Genomic DNA, 14,903 nt, shown 5'->3' on the forward strand with positions numbered 1-14,903 from the left:
AATTTTTTAAAAAATTATGATTCCTATTTCCAGGGGGGGCGGGGGATTTGATTTGGGGGGAGGGAGGGAGTGAGGGGCAGAACCCAAGGGGGGGGGGGGGGGGAATCAAGAACCGACTTTTGAAAAGTCGATTCTCAATTTTTTATTTTTTTTTCTATCTTGATAGTTAAGAATTGCGGCTGATGTTTTTTTTTTTTAAAGCCCAAACCGACTTTTGCAAAGTTGGTTCTCAATTTTTATTTTCGCAGTCAAGGGAAAAAAAAAAGTTAGCTGCGATTCTCAATTTTTTTTTTTTCTATTTTGGTAGTCAAGAATTGCGGCAGATGTTTTTTTTTTTTAAAGCCCAAACTGACTTTTGGAAAGTCTGTTCTCAATTTTTATTTTCGCAGTTAAGAATTGCGGCTGACTTTTTTTTTTTTTTTTTAAGCCCAAGTCGGTTGGGTACATTTGTATAAATTTTTCCAATTTCCTTCATATTTGTGTTTTTTTGATTTTTTTTTTAATATTTTGGTAAAAAACTCTGATTCATCCTATCATTCGAATTTAAGATTCACATGACAACCCCCCCGGTCAAACCTCCTTATCTCGAGTTTCTTACCAAAATATTAAAAAGAAATTAAAAAATACAAATATAAAAGAAATTGGGAAAATTTACACAAATGTACCCAACAGACTTTCCAAAAGTCGGTTGGGCTTTAAAATAAATAAAAAAAAAGTCCGCCTCAATTCTTGATTGTCAAAATTATAAAAAAAAAATTGAGAACCGACTTTCTAAAAGTCGGTTTGGGCTTTAAAATTATATAAAAAAAAAGGTCAGCTACAATTCTTGATTGTCAAAATAAAATAAAATTGAGAACCGACTTTTCAAATATATATTATTTTTCAAAATTTAATTTTTAAATAAAAAGTTATAAATAAAAAATATATTTTTAAGTGCATTTAATACAAAAATATTCTTTACATTTTATTTATTTTTCAAATGAATTAAAAAAAGTAAGTTAATTTTTTAATTTCAAAAAATTATATAAAATGAATACAATAACAAAAAATTTTTAAAATAATTTACTTTTGAGAATATTAAGACAAAAAATGACATTTTACTTCCTAATTACATAAAAAAAATTATTTAATATATAATGTAACGACATGCTCCCTTTTCACATATTTTTTTTTTAAAATAAATTATCATCACATTATACATCCCAGCTCAGCAGGTCACAATCCACCTGGACCCGTGGGCACCATGGATATAACAAAACATACAGCAGAAGCCTACGCAGCAGAAAGTATAAAATCATATACATTTCATCATATTGTGCATAACACATACCAGAGTCACTACAATTACTATCTCACAGTATATACATCTCAAAAATGAAATCTAGGGACAACCTCCCACAAAACCTAACTGTCCCTACCAAAAACTTACCCTTCCAAAGAGGGCAAACAACTGATCTAAATCAGCGGGGCTTTTCCCGCTCTCCTATCAGGGGCTCTTGAAAAATGTATAAGATTTAGGGGTGAGACACCTCTCAGTAAGGGAAATAAACTAATACCAGTGTGTGGCAACATGAGTATTCTGTGTTCTACATATACCATACATAACATATTCAATACTGTTTATCAAATATGGGAAAACATATGCATATCAACACATAGCAGAATATACTACATTTTCATAAACATATCTCATCTCATACACTAATAATAACATAAAACAATCCTGGCAGGTTAGTTGGCTGTTGTCATGTATTACCCCCACATGACTGGGTTGTGTGACCCTAAGGCGGGACCTGACAATGGTTGGCCGACCACTGCTAAGTCAAACAGTAGTCTGTAGGTCCGATGGGTCTACCCAGACTGGTCCGTACACCAGGGGCGATAACAGCACACTTCTTGAAAATAACCACATCGACCATCCAATCTCACACCACTCCGTACAGCGGTGTTAACACAGATATCATGATCACGAGGACCATGAACACATAGCAACGGTACCGTGCAAGTGCTAGCCTAGACCAAGCCAACCAGGTTCTGATATCATATACATATACTAAAACCGTGATACATAAATATCTCATATCATTTATTTTCACATCAATCATATCATTTCACATATATACGGGCATCATGAAAATCATCGGCCCGTACGCCGGTATTACACATTTTATCATAGTTCGGCCCGTACGCCGGCAAATCACATAGCACAGCCCGTACGCTGGCAAACCACATAGCACGGCCCGTACGCCGGCAAATCACATAGCACAGCCCGTATGCTGGCAAATCACATAGCACGGCCCGTACGCCGGCAAATCTCATCCACATAGCACGGCCCATACGCCGGCAAATCACATATACATATAAAAATATCTCGGCCCGTACGCCGGTTTTCCATCATAGAAATCCATATCGTCCCCATTCCAAAAAAAAATAGTATTTCACAACATATTTATACTCATGCCACACTAAACAAATTTTCTACGTATTCAACATATTATCATTTAAACAGTATTTTCCAAATATAAATATATGTATTTTTACTGAAACCAGATGCTACATATATATATATACATTTTCTCAAAACAAAACTAGCTTAGTTTATCCCCTTACCTGATTCCTGAAAAGCCCCTAAGAAAATTTTCCCCGTACCCACAAGGTTCTCAACTCAATACCCTGAAAATGAAAACTCACAGAATTAAAGTTTAGTATTTTCGTACGTACAATATTTTCTATAACTACCACTAAGTCAAATTCGACTTAAAAAGTCTTACCTCAACTTAGGGATGATTCCCAACGATCCCAATCAATACCCTGGAACTGAAAATTTTCAGTATTAAAGTTCAGTATTTTTACGCGTATATCACTTTCTTCAACTGTCAAAAATCCAAATATTGAATATAAAGCCTTACCTTAGATTTGGGATGAAATCCAACTTCGTTTTCTTGACGATCCGTTCCGGCAGACTTGTAGAGAACTTTGCCAGGAGCGTCGTGGTGACTTCGGTTTGTCGATCCGGCGTAAAACTAGCCCGAAATTGAAGAGAGAGAGAGTCGTAGAGAAGAGAGAGAGAGAGGAGAGAGAATGAGAGAGAGAAGCACTTCCAAAAAATATCAAAGTAATGAAAGGGTGTGAAAGGGGAGAAAGGGGTAGAGAAAAAAGGTAGAGCTTCTTCAAGAAGCTTTCCATTTGCTATATATAATAATAAACCTTAAATAAAGTAAAGCTTCTTTAAGAAGCTTTCATACTTTATATATATATATATACATGCTTTAATATTTATATATATATATATATATATATTTGTTCCTTATCATACTATTCATTTTACTTGTTAATTTAATTAATTAATTTTATTTTATTATTATTATTATTTTTTTTAATTTTATTTTTTTTTCCGGTTACTGCATATAATTAAGAATGAAAAAATTATTTAACATATTATTTTATGTATATTTTATATAGGAAAATTTTTAAATTTAATATTTCTTACCTAACCTACTTTTCAAAAGTCGGTTTGGATTAAAAAAAAACATAAGAAAACAAAAAACTTGCACAAAAATCTAGGCACAAAAAACAATTAGAATGAAATAATGAATGGAAGAAAAATGTAATGAAATAAAAAAATTATAACACGTGCTTCACGTGTTCTCCTATCACCGATGTGTTCAACTCGTGCCACCCACACACTGCAACTGGGTAAAAATCCGAGCATTCCCTCATTCCGATTTTCGGAGTAAAGTGGAGTGGGTGCTTCGTCTTGACCCAATTCACAAAATCTCTGCTTTGGTACAAGTAGGTTATTCCCCGATGCTTCCCTCAGCTGTCGACGACCATTCTCCAGTGCTCGTCTCGCCCGATCCAGCCCGTGGTCGGGTTACAGAACGCACTTATGTTAATGTTCGGGGTGGGAACCACAAGGGGGTTGTCGTTGGGTTTGATCCATTCACGGAGATACCGGTCGGATAGGTTAGCAGGTACAACATAGTTCTAGACCTACCTGTTCTAGGGGTCGAGTTTGGTGTAGAGGATGATAGGTTTGTTGCCCAAGAGGATAGTGGCAGATCTAGGCCAGCACCCATTTATATTGAAGGGCTTGGATAGGTAGATGGTCGGGTTAAGGGCGACCCAGTTGATGAGGTCCTTGGAGATGGAGTGAGCCCAAATGATGTTGCCCCACACAGCTCCCTTCAGGCTGTACTGGTAGAAGAGATGATAGATTTCATTTAGTACATTGGTCCTGTTTGGTTCGAAAGAAAAGTATAACAGTGGGGAAAGGAAAGATTAATTAAAATTAGAGACAAAATTTCTATTTTGAGAAAAAAATGGAAGTTAGTTTTTTTATTTTTATATAATTAGGAAGTAAGATGTCATTTTTGTCTTATTATTCTCAAAAGTAAATTATTTCAATTTTTTTATTTTTGTATTCATTTTTATATAATATTTTGAAATTAAAAAATTAATTTACTTTTTTTAATTCATTTGAAAAATAAATAAAACGTAGAAAGTATTTTTTATATTAAATGACACTTAAAAATATTTTTTTTATTTACAAATTTTTATTTAAATCTTAAAATTTGAAAAATAATATATATTTTATTATTATTTAAATTAAAAATAATATATATTTTATTATTTGATTTTGGGTGGGGGGTTGAGATTTGGTTTTTGGGGGGGTGACTTTTGAAAAGTCGGTTCTTAATTTTAATTTTAATTTTTATTTTTATTTTGGCAGTCAAGAATTGCGGCTGACTTTTTTTTTTTTTTTAAATTTAAAAGACCAAATCAACTTTCAGAAAGTCAGTTCTCAATTTTTATTTATTTATTTTGGCAGTCAAGAATTGCGGCTGACTTTTTTTTTAAAGCCTAAACCGACTTTTGGAAAGTCGGTTGGGTACATTTGTGTAAATTTTTTCAATTTCCTTCATATTTGTGTTTTTTTTTTTACTATTTTGATAAAAAAACTCTTCTTATCTCTCTCTCTCTCTCTTCTCTTAATCCTTAAGAAAACCTTGAAATTACAAAAGTACCCCTACTTTAATTCCTTATAAATTAAAGAGTTAATTTAAGATTCACATGACAACCTCCACCTTGTCAACTAGGGGTGAGCAAACGGTCGATTCGGGGAAATTCGGTTAATTAACTGAATTAACCCAAATATTTGGTTAATCATTTCCATTAACCGAACCGACCGAATAAGGGATGTTAACCGAATCTCGCTCGACCGAATTAATTATTTGGGGAATTCGATTAATCGAATTTAACCGAAATTATTAAAAATTAATTCTTAAAAACAGAATATAATCATAAATATTTTACCAATTCTGCAGCTAAATACATAAGAAAGCACCATCTGCTAAAAACATAAGCTCACGGATGCCATACAATTTCTAACCAAGACAAGCTTAGCTTAGCAGAATAAGAACTAAAAACAAATAGAAAAAAATTAAAAAAAAAAAATGAAAAACGAGAAGAATCAAACGACGGAAGAGGGGAAGGTCAAAGGTACTTGAGTGAAGAGTTGTCACCACGCAAAGAGCCGAAGAGGGATTCGGGACAGGTGAAGGCGTGAAACCACAAAGAGGGAGAACCGAGAGGGACGTCAGGCAATCCGAAGTGGGACGTTAGGCGAGCCGAAGGGAATGGAAGAGCTGAACTGCGGCAACTGCTGAACTGCCGAAGAGGGTCATATTGAAGAGAAGACTGTAGAGGGAGAACTAAGAAGTGGAGACTAGAGAAGTCGAGAACTCGAGAAGGACCGAAGGAGAAGTGGAGAACCCAAACCAGACTCCAAAGTCCAGAGCTTGAGGCGCAGAGGTAGAGGAGACTATAGAGTGGAGAGGACAGCGGACCACTAAACCCTAACAAATTAACATATATTAATTTATGTTTAAAATTTAATTAATTATTAAATTAGTTAATCAAATTTATATTTCTTGTTCACTGAACCGAAACCTGATTCACCGAATTTTGGTAAAGCCCAACCGAACCGATTTTTTTACCCGAATCGAATAGACCAATTTCGGTCGGTTAAGTCGGTTAACTCGGGTTCCGTGAATTATGCTCACCCCTATTGTCAACCCCCTTCTTATCTCTCTCTCTCTCTCTCTCTTCTTAATCCTTAAGAAAACCTTAAAAATATGAAAATACCCTTCATTCTTTTCCCTATAAATCACAATGTTGACTCTACGAGTCCAATCCGGTTTTGATAATGACAAATCAGTTTGTATTTGTTGTAGTGACCTGAAGAATAATAAGTATTTTAATAATAATGAGGGAGAGAAAATGGAAGAATGAACAGAAGGAGGTCGTAAACTTCGTCAACGACATCGCATTTTGGACAATATAAAATTTCAGGAAAATTGCTAAACTTCGTCGACGAATACAGGATTTCGTCAGCGAAGGTCTTAAGGATTTCGTTGACGAATACAGGGTTTCGTTGACTAGTGCATAAGGAAATTCGTCGACGAAGTTACGTCTTGTTGACGAGAAAATACCGAGAGGCGGATTTGGGCAACTCTGAATTTCGTCGATGAATACAGGGATTCGTCAACGAATCTGGCCCTATAAATAACTAAAAACCGGATTTTTATCCATTTTCACCGCCGCTCTCTCTCTCCTCTCTCCCTCTCTCTGTCTACGTCCTTCTCTCACTTCTCTCTTCATTTTCGGGCCTATTCCTCTCCGGATCAAAACTCTAAAGCCACCACGACATTCCTGGCGGAGTTCTCTTCAAGTTTGCTAGGACGGATCGTCGATGGAATCAATTTGGAATTCATCCCAAATTTAGGGTAAGGTCTTTTAGTCTATTTTTGGTCTTATGAAAGTTATAAAAAATGATGTAGGCAAAAAAATACTAATATTTTGTTCTGACAAATATTGTTTCCAGGGTGTTGTGTAGGAGGCTCTGCATGTGTTAGGCTAGTAGACCATAGGGGCTTTTCAGTAGTTAGGTAAGGGAAATATGTTATGTTAGGTATTTTTAAAATATTATATAGTTTATTAAATTATAAAAATTATGTATTAAAGTATGGTGTGGTTTGAGAATATGAATATAGTACAGAGATATGTTTTATGATTTTCAGTATTATGATTTTATGAATTTCAGTACCATGATTGTACGAATTCTAGTACCATGATTATACGAATCTCAGTACCATGATTATACGAATTTCAATGTTATGAGTATATAGTTCTCAGTATTATGACGTATGAATTACAGTTACAGTTTATGCAGCATCATGGTTATTACGGTTATTTCAGAATCATGGTAAATCAGATAGTGGTATATAGAGATATATTATATAATATCAGACCCTCTTGGACTATGCAGTTACAGAGTACGATACCTTTGCTACAGATATTATGTTATGTTATGAGTGCAACCACCTATTTAGATAATACATGGTAGTAGGTCGATCACCTAGACCCTTGACGTGGACAGACTCCCCATCAGATATGGGTTAAGGTGGACAGATCAGACCGATGGAGTATAGTGAGTTATTCCTAGTTGGCCAATCATAGTAAATCCCACCTACGGGCCGCACAACCCTGTCATGAGGGGTTAAATCATGACACACAGTTATCCACAAGGAAAGTTTTCAGTTACTATTACGTATATACAGATTTACAAAAACATGGAACATACTTATATACACTAGAATTATTTTGAATAGTAACCTACAACATTGTTATGTTAAGCAACATTGGAAAGGGTGGTGTATTTTATTACTTGTACTGTATTTACGTATCCAGTTATACATGATTATATGAAAACAGATTTTCATAATATTGTAACTCATTTGCCACACACTAGTAATAGCATATTTCGTCTTACTGAGCGTTGGCTCATCCCAGTGTTGAAATATTTTTCAAGTGATCCAGGTAGGCGAGCAGACCAAGCTCACAGATAGAGGGGTTTCAGTAGTGCCCTGTCAGTGAAGTGAGTATTGTGGAGGATTTTTGTATATCCCAGCATAGTTGAGGGTATTTTGGGAAACAGATATATGTGTAAATTTTGGAAAATATGTGGTACTCTGGTATTGTATGGTATTGTTATTGTATATATTTACATCAGATTATGTTTATTTGATTTTCGCTTCTTGCTGCTTAGGTTGAGAATTCAATTTGGTATCAGAGCATTTTAAATGTTATGTTTAAAAAAAAAAGACATGGAAATTAAGCAGGTCGTTACATTTTATCTGTGCATTGAGTTTATGAACAGGATCTATATTAAGCATGCACGGAAGGATAACGAGTCATGGAATCCTTAAAGTAAAACACACATATCTTAACAAGATCCATGAAACTCAAAGAGTACGAGAATCAAGATGCAAGTAGCAAAGTTTAAGAACATCTTGGGAATGGGTACTTAGAACTCATGTATTTACATTTTCATATGATTTAATTTGACGCTCAACATATACCCTAAAATGACTTTAGGATTCATGCATTTCATGAACATCTTTAGGGGACTTTCATGGGCTTAAAAATATTCTTAGAACCCTGGAAAGTATTTTTATAAAGGACCTAAGAAAGTGAGCAAAAAGGATTTTTTAAATTAGAAAGGAAAATTTCAGAAAAAAAGAAAAAGAAAAAGGCACTTCAGTAACCTTAACTCAACTTTAGTCGCATGAAGAATTTCTTTAGGAGCCTGAAGATTAAGTTCGGTAGCCTAAAGATTTAATGGTGAAAGACAGAATCAGATTGAGGCATTTTGGTCTCCTGAACTTGGACTTCAAGCGCTCAAACTCGCCACTTTAGGAGCCTGAACCCCACTTTAGGCGCCTGACCTTGTATTCCAAGCTATTTTTTCTAAGCTTTAAGGGACTTCGGTCACCTAGGCTTCAACCTCAGTCGCCTGAACTTGCGGTAAAATTTAAAATTTTGTTTTTTATTAAAAGAACTCGCGAGATATTTCATTGATCCAACAGTTGAGATCAATTCTAAAGGTAAGACACTATAAATACTGAATATTTAAACTCTAGTACGCAAGCCAAGACAAGCTAAGAAAACCAACCTATATTCATCTTCCTTGGGCAAATCAACTCATAAAACCAAAAGGAATCTCACTTACACATCTTTATTTCATCTTGGTATTGAGGTTTGGTAATTCGAGTTATTATTTTCAAGAGCTTCTAATCTCATCACTTGTTATTGAGTATCATTAGAGACATTGATCTTGAGTGTGCATATACATATAAATATTATTTTTTTAACAAGATCATTACTTGAGAAAGGTTTTAGCTATTGGTTGAATAGTGTTTGATTCAAGAATATATCTATTTTTTAAAGAACTTCTCATTCCAAATCTATTGTTGAAATAAGTCGAATGATTGATAGTGAGTATAATTTCACATAGATTATTTGGATAATCTCACTACTTCATTAAGGTTTTGTCATTAATTGAATAGTTTGATTCAAGTGTGTATTCAATTAAAGGATTCATATTTTAGATATGTTAAAACACTTGATTATATATCCTTGGTATTCATAAATATTTATTTTATTGAAAGATATTTTGTTTGGAAAACCTTATACTCAGTATTTTGATCTTTGAATTACATATCGTATATATATTTGCATATTACAAAGATTGGGTTGTGATTAAATATTTGAAAGAAAGCTTTTTGATATAGATTGATAAAATATTCAAGATAAAGCTTTTAATAAGTTCACATTAGATATATTTGTACATCTTTACAAAGTGAAATGGAACCCTAATATACTCCAAAGCGTTTCAAATATATATTTACTTGGGAGTTTCTGATAAAAAGGGATTTGTGTTCAAGTTTAATCATATGTTAATATATTAGGAATTTGAATTGTACTCACGAGCTTTGTTGAAAGCAATTTTACGTGTTTTACAGAATTCATTGTATTCACGGTTCGGCTTGTGAACCGGGTTTGAGGAGAGAGCTACATCTCTTGTAAGCAGCGGAGTAGGAAGGAGTTGTACCTCTTGTAAGCAGCGGATTGTAAGAGACGCTCTGTTCCAATTTAAGGAGCAGAGATTATAGTGAAATCCTTAAGTGGGTTACTCAAGGCGAGGATGTAGGCCGAGTTGGCTGAATCTCGTAAAAATTGCGTCTGTCTTCTCTCTTCCCTTAACTCTTTATTTTCCGCATTTTACTTTATTATTCATATTGCATATGTATGTTGAATAGTTCTACACACATTTAATTAGGTAAAAAGAACTTATTGATAAAATCAATTTAAGTTAGTCATAAATCCTAGAAATTGATTTGGTAAATATACAAATAGGGATTAAGTGATAAATAAGTTCAAATAATTTTAAAATACCTAATTCACTCCCCTCTTGGGATTACACCTAAATCAATACACAATATAACGTTGATAGACCTGAAGAGTTCGTTATATTCTCATTTATATAAATGGGATAAAACATTGGCAGACCTGAGGAGTTTGTTTTACTGATATACTATGAATAGATCATTGGAAAGCGTAGCAGTGAAGGTCGATTGTAATGAACTTGTGATTGATCCTGTGTGGATGTGAAACATGTGCAGTATCCTGTGTGGATGAGAAACTTGTGCAGTATCCTGTGTGGATGTGTGTGATTGATGTTGAATGCGTGTGGGTATAAGTATGTGAATTTAAATGTATGAATATTTATGACAAAATAAACTCTCCGCCTGAGAGCTTACTGAGTAAGGTGAGTGTCTTGATAAGTAGCAGTTGTAACATCACCCAAATTAAAAGGCAAAGTTACAAATGGTATTAGAGCAAAGGGGCGTTACATGTATGGGCGTGTAATCTCCCCAATCTTCGGGAACTTTCGCTATAAATATTGGTTATGTGTGTGTGAGTACAGTATTTAAGTGTATTTAGCAATTGTTGATATTGATTAACAAATGATTATATTTTGTATTTACTAAAACTCATATACCATACACTATTATAATTTATTCCATTCTTACTGAGAAGTGTCTCACCCTAGCAAATTATTAACTTTTCAGGTCCTTCAGGTGATCGAACTTAGCAAGCTCCAAGGCAGGGTTTAGTTTTTGGTATTGTGAGTAGTTGTAAAATATGAAGTATTTAAAAGTTATGTTTAAATTCGTGGCTATGAAATATAAAGTGAATGGATACATTTTTTGGGTTGCATAGAATAGAACTCTCGTATTTTAATGGAAAATGTTTAATTATTTCCGCTGCGTGAATGGTATCTTTGGTATCAAGGATAGGTGAATAGAACACATAACACTCCAGGCCCCACTTGGCGGGTTCGGGACGTTAGAGTATATGCTTGCAATCTCACATCAGCTATTGAGCCAGCCCAATGTCAACCTGTCCTAAACTTCAAAATTTTCTTTCCTTGCCCGAGAAATCAAGGCAATCAAACAGAAAACCAACATGGAACTGCAGAAAATAAGGATGATGGAAAAGTAAGGAAAGGTAACAAAGAAATACATATTAACACCACTGGAGAAAGAATATAATTGTACAAAATAAGCAGTGAAAAACAAATTATCCGCTGCAAGGAGTAAACAAAAATGTATCATGCTGCTAAGAGTTATTATGATTCAGGGTGAACGCCTACGTAAATTTGAAGTTTGTGTTTCTTCCGTGCCTTGAATCTTCTGAGATTAGATAGTTATAGTTAATCATCTTGAATTTTAAATATATTGTTTTGCTTGTCCAAATCAGAATTGTGGCAATTTCATATTATCCATGGGAATTTAATTTTCATTTGAATTTTTCGAAGGATGGAATCATGGATGCTTACTGATTCAAACCCCCAGAGGTCATGATTCAAATGCTATTCTAAGAAAAAGAATTTGACATGAGTAAAGCAATCAAAACAAAGAAAAAGAACACAAGTCAATAAAGCAAGTAACATAAATTTCCTACACTTCAAGTTATATGTCCCTACTCAAGATTGTTCATCGTCACTGTTACCTTCTGTTTTGTACAGCTTCACGGTTTTTATTTCATCTAAGATTTCTAGGCATTTACAGCATCAGTTTAGCTAGGAGCATGAGCAGTCGATGCACGTAGATCCTGTAGTATATATTAGTCCTGAGAATTGCACATTGAGCTAAAAGAAGATTGATAAAACCAAGCTCGTTGAATTGTACTGTACATGGGCTAAAGAACCTTCTTTCCGCAGGATTTGCTCAAACAACGTCTAGCTTTTTATGTTTGCAATAACTTTCTCAAGCTTACTAATACGAGCCTCCAGTTCCAGTCCCGGAACCTCAAGTCTTCTAAAGCCGCTGTTTTTACCTTTACCATCCTTGATGCTCACCATGGTGTCAAGTGGAAGCCCTGCTTTACATGCATCTTCCACGGCTCTTTCCAAATGCTCCAATGTATCTTGTTTCTGCATGATCTCTTCCACTTGTTTAATAGATGAGTACTCCAAAATTCCGATGGCTTTATCTTTGGTAGACGAAGGCAATAAACTTTGAGATTGCACATCTATCGAATGCAGCAGTTTGCATCCAACACGGTTATCATTCCTACTAGATTTCAACACATTTACAACTTTTAGTTCATCATCCTCAACGCAAGGAGCCTCCTCTTCCTTCGCTTTCAAACCAGGGGGAAATCCACGAGCAATAGAGACATGATGATCATTCTTCCTAATAGAGTCATGACGATCATTCTTCCTAGATTTTAGCAATTCTGAGATAGTTAGCTTATCCTCAACATCGGCTTCTTCCCTACTTTCAAAACCAGGGGGTGTCCCATAAGCGCCTGAGATACACTGATCATTCTTGCTAGATTTCAGCAATTCTAAGATTGTTAGCTAATCCTTGTCAACAGAACCAGCCCCTGCCTCCTTGTTTCCACTACAAATCTTCGACAATCTTCTCAACTTTCTCGAGCTTCTTGGCCGTCTCACAACGCCCTTAATTGGGTCTTTCTGTGCCAGCACCGACTGTGTCCACCAATCAAAATATCGCATGGTAACATCCGACTCGAAGAGCCGGTGTGGCATGTGCAATTTTCCCCCTCTAACCAGCTTATTGTAACTGCCCCAGGCAAGTTCGGGGGACTGGTTCAATCTGGGGACACAATCAGGAACATCTTGATCCATTCCAAACTGCATAGCAACTCTATGAGGAAGGTACTTTTCTATACAATCTAGTCCGACAAGCTCACACGTCCTCACGCATCGAGCAAATGACTGTAACTCTATGTCCGTATCAGAATCACCCACAACCTGCTTTCCAGTACCATCTCCATAAAACTTATGACACGCCCAGTTGTTCACAGCTACAGCATAAGGCCTCCATTTGAAGCATTCACTAGCGGCATCAATGGCTGACCTCACATTCTTAAATCCCAATTTTCCCACCTTGTGCCACTGGGCCGATCTTGGCGCACCCTGTTTGATCAAGTTTGGCGCCGGCTGCAATGCTAAAAATCTCTCCCAAGCCCATAGCTGCACCAACTGAAACGGCGCCCAAAGGCTAAGTGTCAAACAATCATCTTTAGCCTCACAAGTTTTCATGCTACGCAACTCAACATCAATTTTTGCTTTCAGCAAACTCAAATCTCTGTAGATGCTGGCTAGCACGGCCGGCGCAAGAGCAATTTGAGTCCCTCTAGAGAGATGAACAGCGATGGGGAAAACATGCTTTTGAATAGTACCATACGAGTTTGATGGAAACACAAACCTCAACAACCACAAGCAGAGAAACGCTTCGTGCTCGAGCTTGTCCCCACTAGCCATGAAGTGATCCGTCCATGCTCTCTGGGATGGGAACACCTTGCGCGCTCTGATTAGATTTTCTTCAATTTCTAACAGTTCTCTGGTCTGAAGAGGGCTTAGAACAGAGTCCCCCAAAACAGAGAAACCCCCCAAAACCATGACATCCTCTAATGTGATCGTAGCTTCTCCCCACGGAAAAATGAAGGTGTTGGTCTCGGAGCACCATCTCTCGGCAACCCCAAATACCAATTCGTTGTCTCTCAAGATTTGGTGCACAGAACCCATTATTGCCTCATAAATTCCAGACTTCTTCCAGAGGGAGTGGTGGACGGGACTCAACCTTTCCACCCATGATCTCCACTGCCTTTGCGGGCATACCCTGCCTCTGAAGAACACCGACTTCTTGAGCTCTATGAAGGGTGTTGAGGAGGGAGAAATTAGCACAGGGAGCTGAAGGAGAGAGACGGTGGTGGAGGACGGCAAGGAGGGTTTGAGGAAGTGGGCGGTTCTTTGTGTGGGGGTACTGTCGCCGGAAGGTGAAATCATGAGCTCGTCTCGCTCCTCTGTAATGTAGTCTTCTTCCTGTGGCTCCGCCATTGTTGAGGAAATGAAATTTCTCTAGAATGTGCTGGACGAACCATAGCATCTATACAAATCGAATTTCCCATGATTACAAATTATTAATCGTTAATGCAGAGCAGCAGTGGTATGATGGTACGGGTAAAGTAACGACAATTAAATGGTCTGTTTGGCTGCTTGGAAAAGTGCAATCGGGAACAATTTTGGGAAAAAAACAATTGGGTTTATTTTTAGTCAAAGATTTTTCTTATGATGAAAAGGACATAATTTTTTTTCCAAAATTTCACAAATCCGGAAATTCCCCTTATATGAGGTTTTTATTTTTATTTTTTTGGACTTATAGCTCTCTTTTGGTTGGATATTGGTATTATATTTGGGAGGCCTTTAAAATTTTTGTTCTATTGTAATCTCTCATTACTTGTCTTATAATCACGGTATTTCTCTATCAAAAGTGAGGGTATACTAATAAATAAATGGAGGTGTCGTCCTTCTTTGAAAAAAATTAAATAAATAAGTAGGCATCATTTAGATTGAATGTAAGTGTACTTTTCTATTTAGTTAATGGCTAATTTGTTAATTTCTTTTCATTCAAAATAAATTTGATTTTTTATCATAATATGATCAAAAGATAGTGTGATAAAAT

The 14,903-nt window shown here is 35.8% G+C and overlaps 1 protein-coding gene across 1 annotated transcript; it reads right to left on the reverse strand.

Moving 5' to 3' along the window:
* Window positions 1-11,811: 11,811 nt before the first annotated feature.
* Window positions 11,812-14,295, reverse strand: LOC131145904 (protein MAINTENANCE OF MERISTEMS-like). The gene has a single exon (XM_058095083.1). It carries the CDS (start codon window positions 14,276-14,278, stop codon window positions 12,773-12,775), a length of 1,506 nt encoding a protein of 501 aa, XP_057951066.1. The 5' UTR covers window positions 14,279-14,295; the 3' UTR covers window positions 11,812-12,772.
* Between the last annotated feature and the right edge of the window lie 608 nt (window positions 14,296-14,903).

Source organism: Malania oleifera, chromosome 1 (assembly GCF_029873635.1).
Source record: "Malania oleifera isolate guangnan ecotype guangnan chromosome 1, ASM2987363v1, whole genome shotgun sequence".
In the NCBI taxonomy this organism is placed as follows: Eukaryota; Viridiplantae; Streptophyta; class Magnoliopsida; order Santalales; family Ximeniaceae; genus Malania; species Malania oleifera.

Coding starts and splice junctions, on each gene's coding strand:
- LOC131145904 (XM_058095083.1), bottom strand. CDS start 14,278: ATGGCGGAGCCACAGGAAGAAGACTACATTACAGAGGAGCGAGACGAG.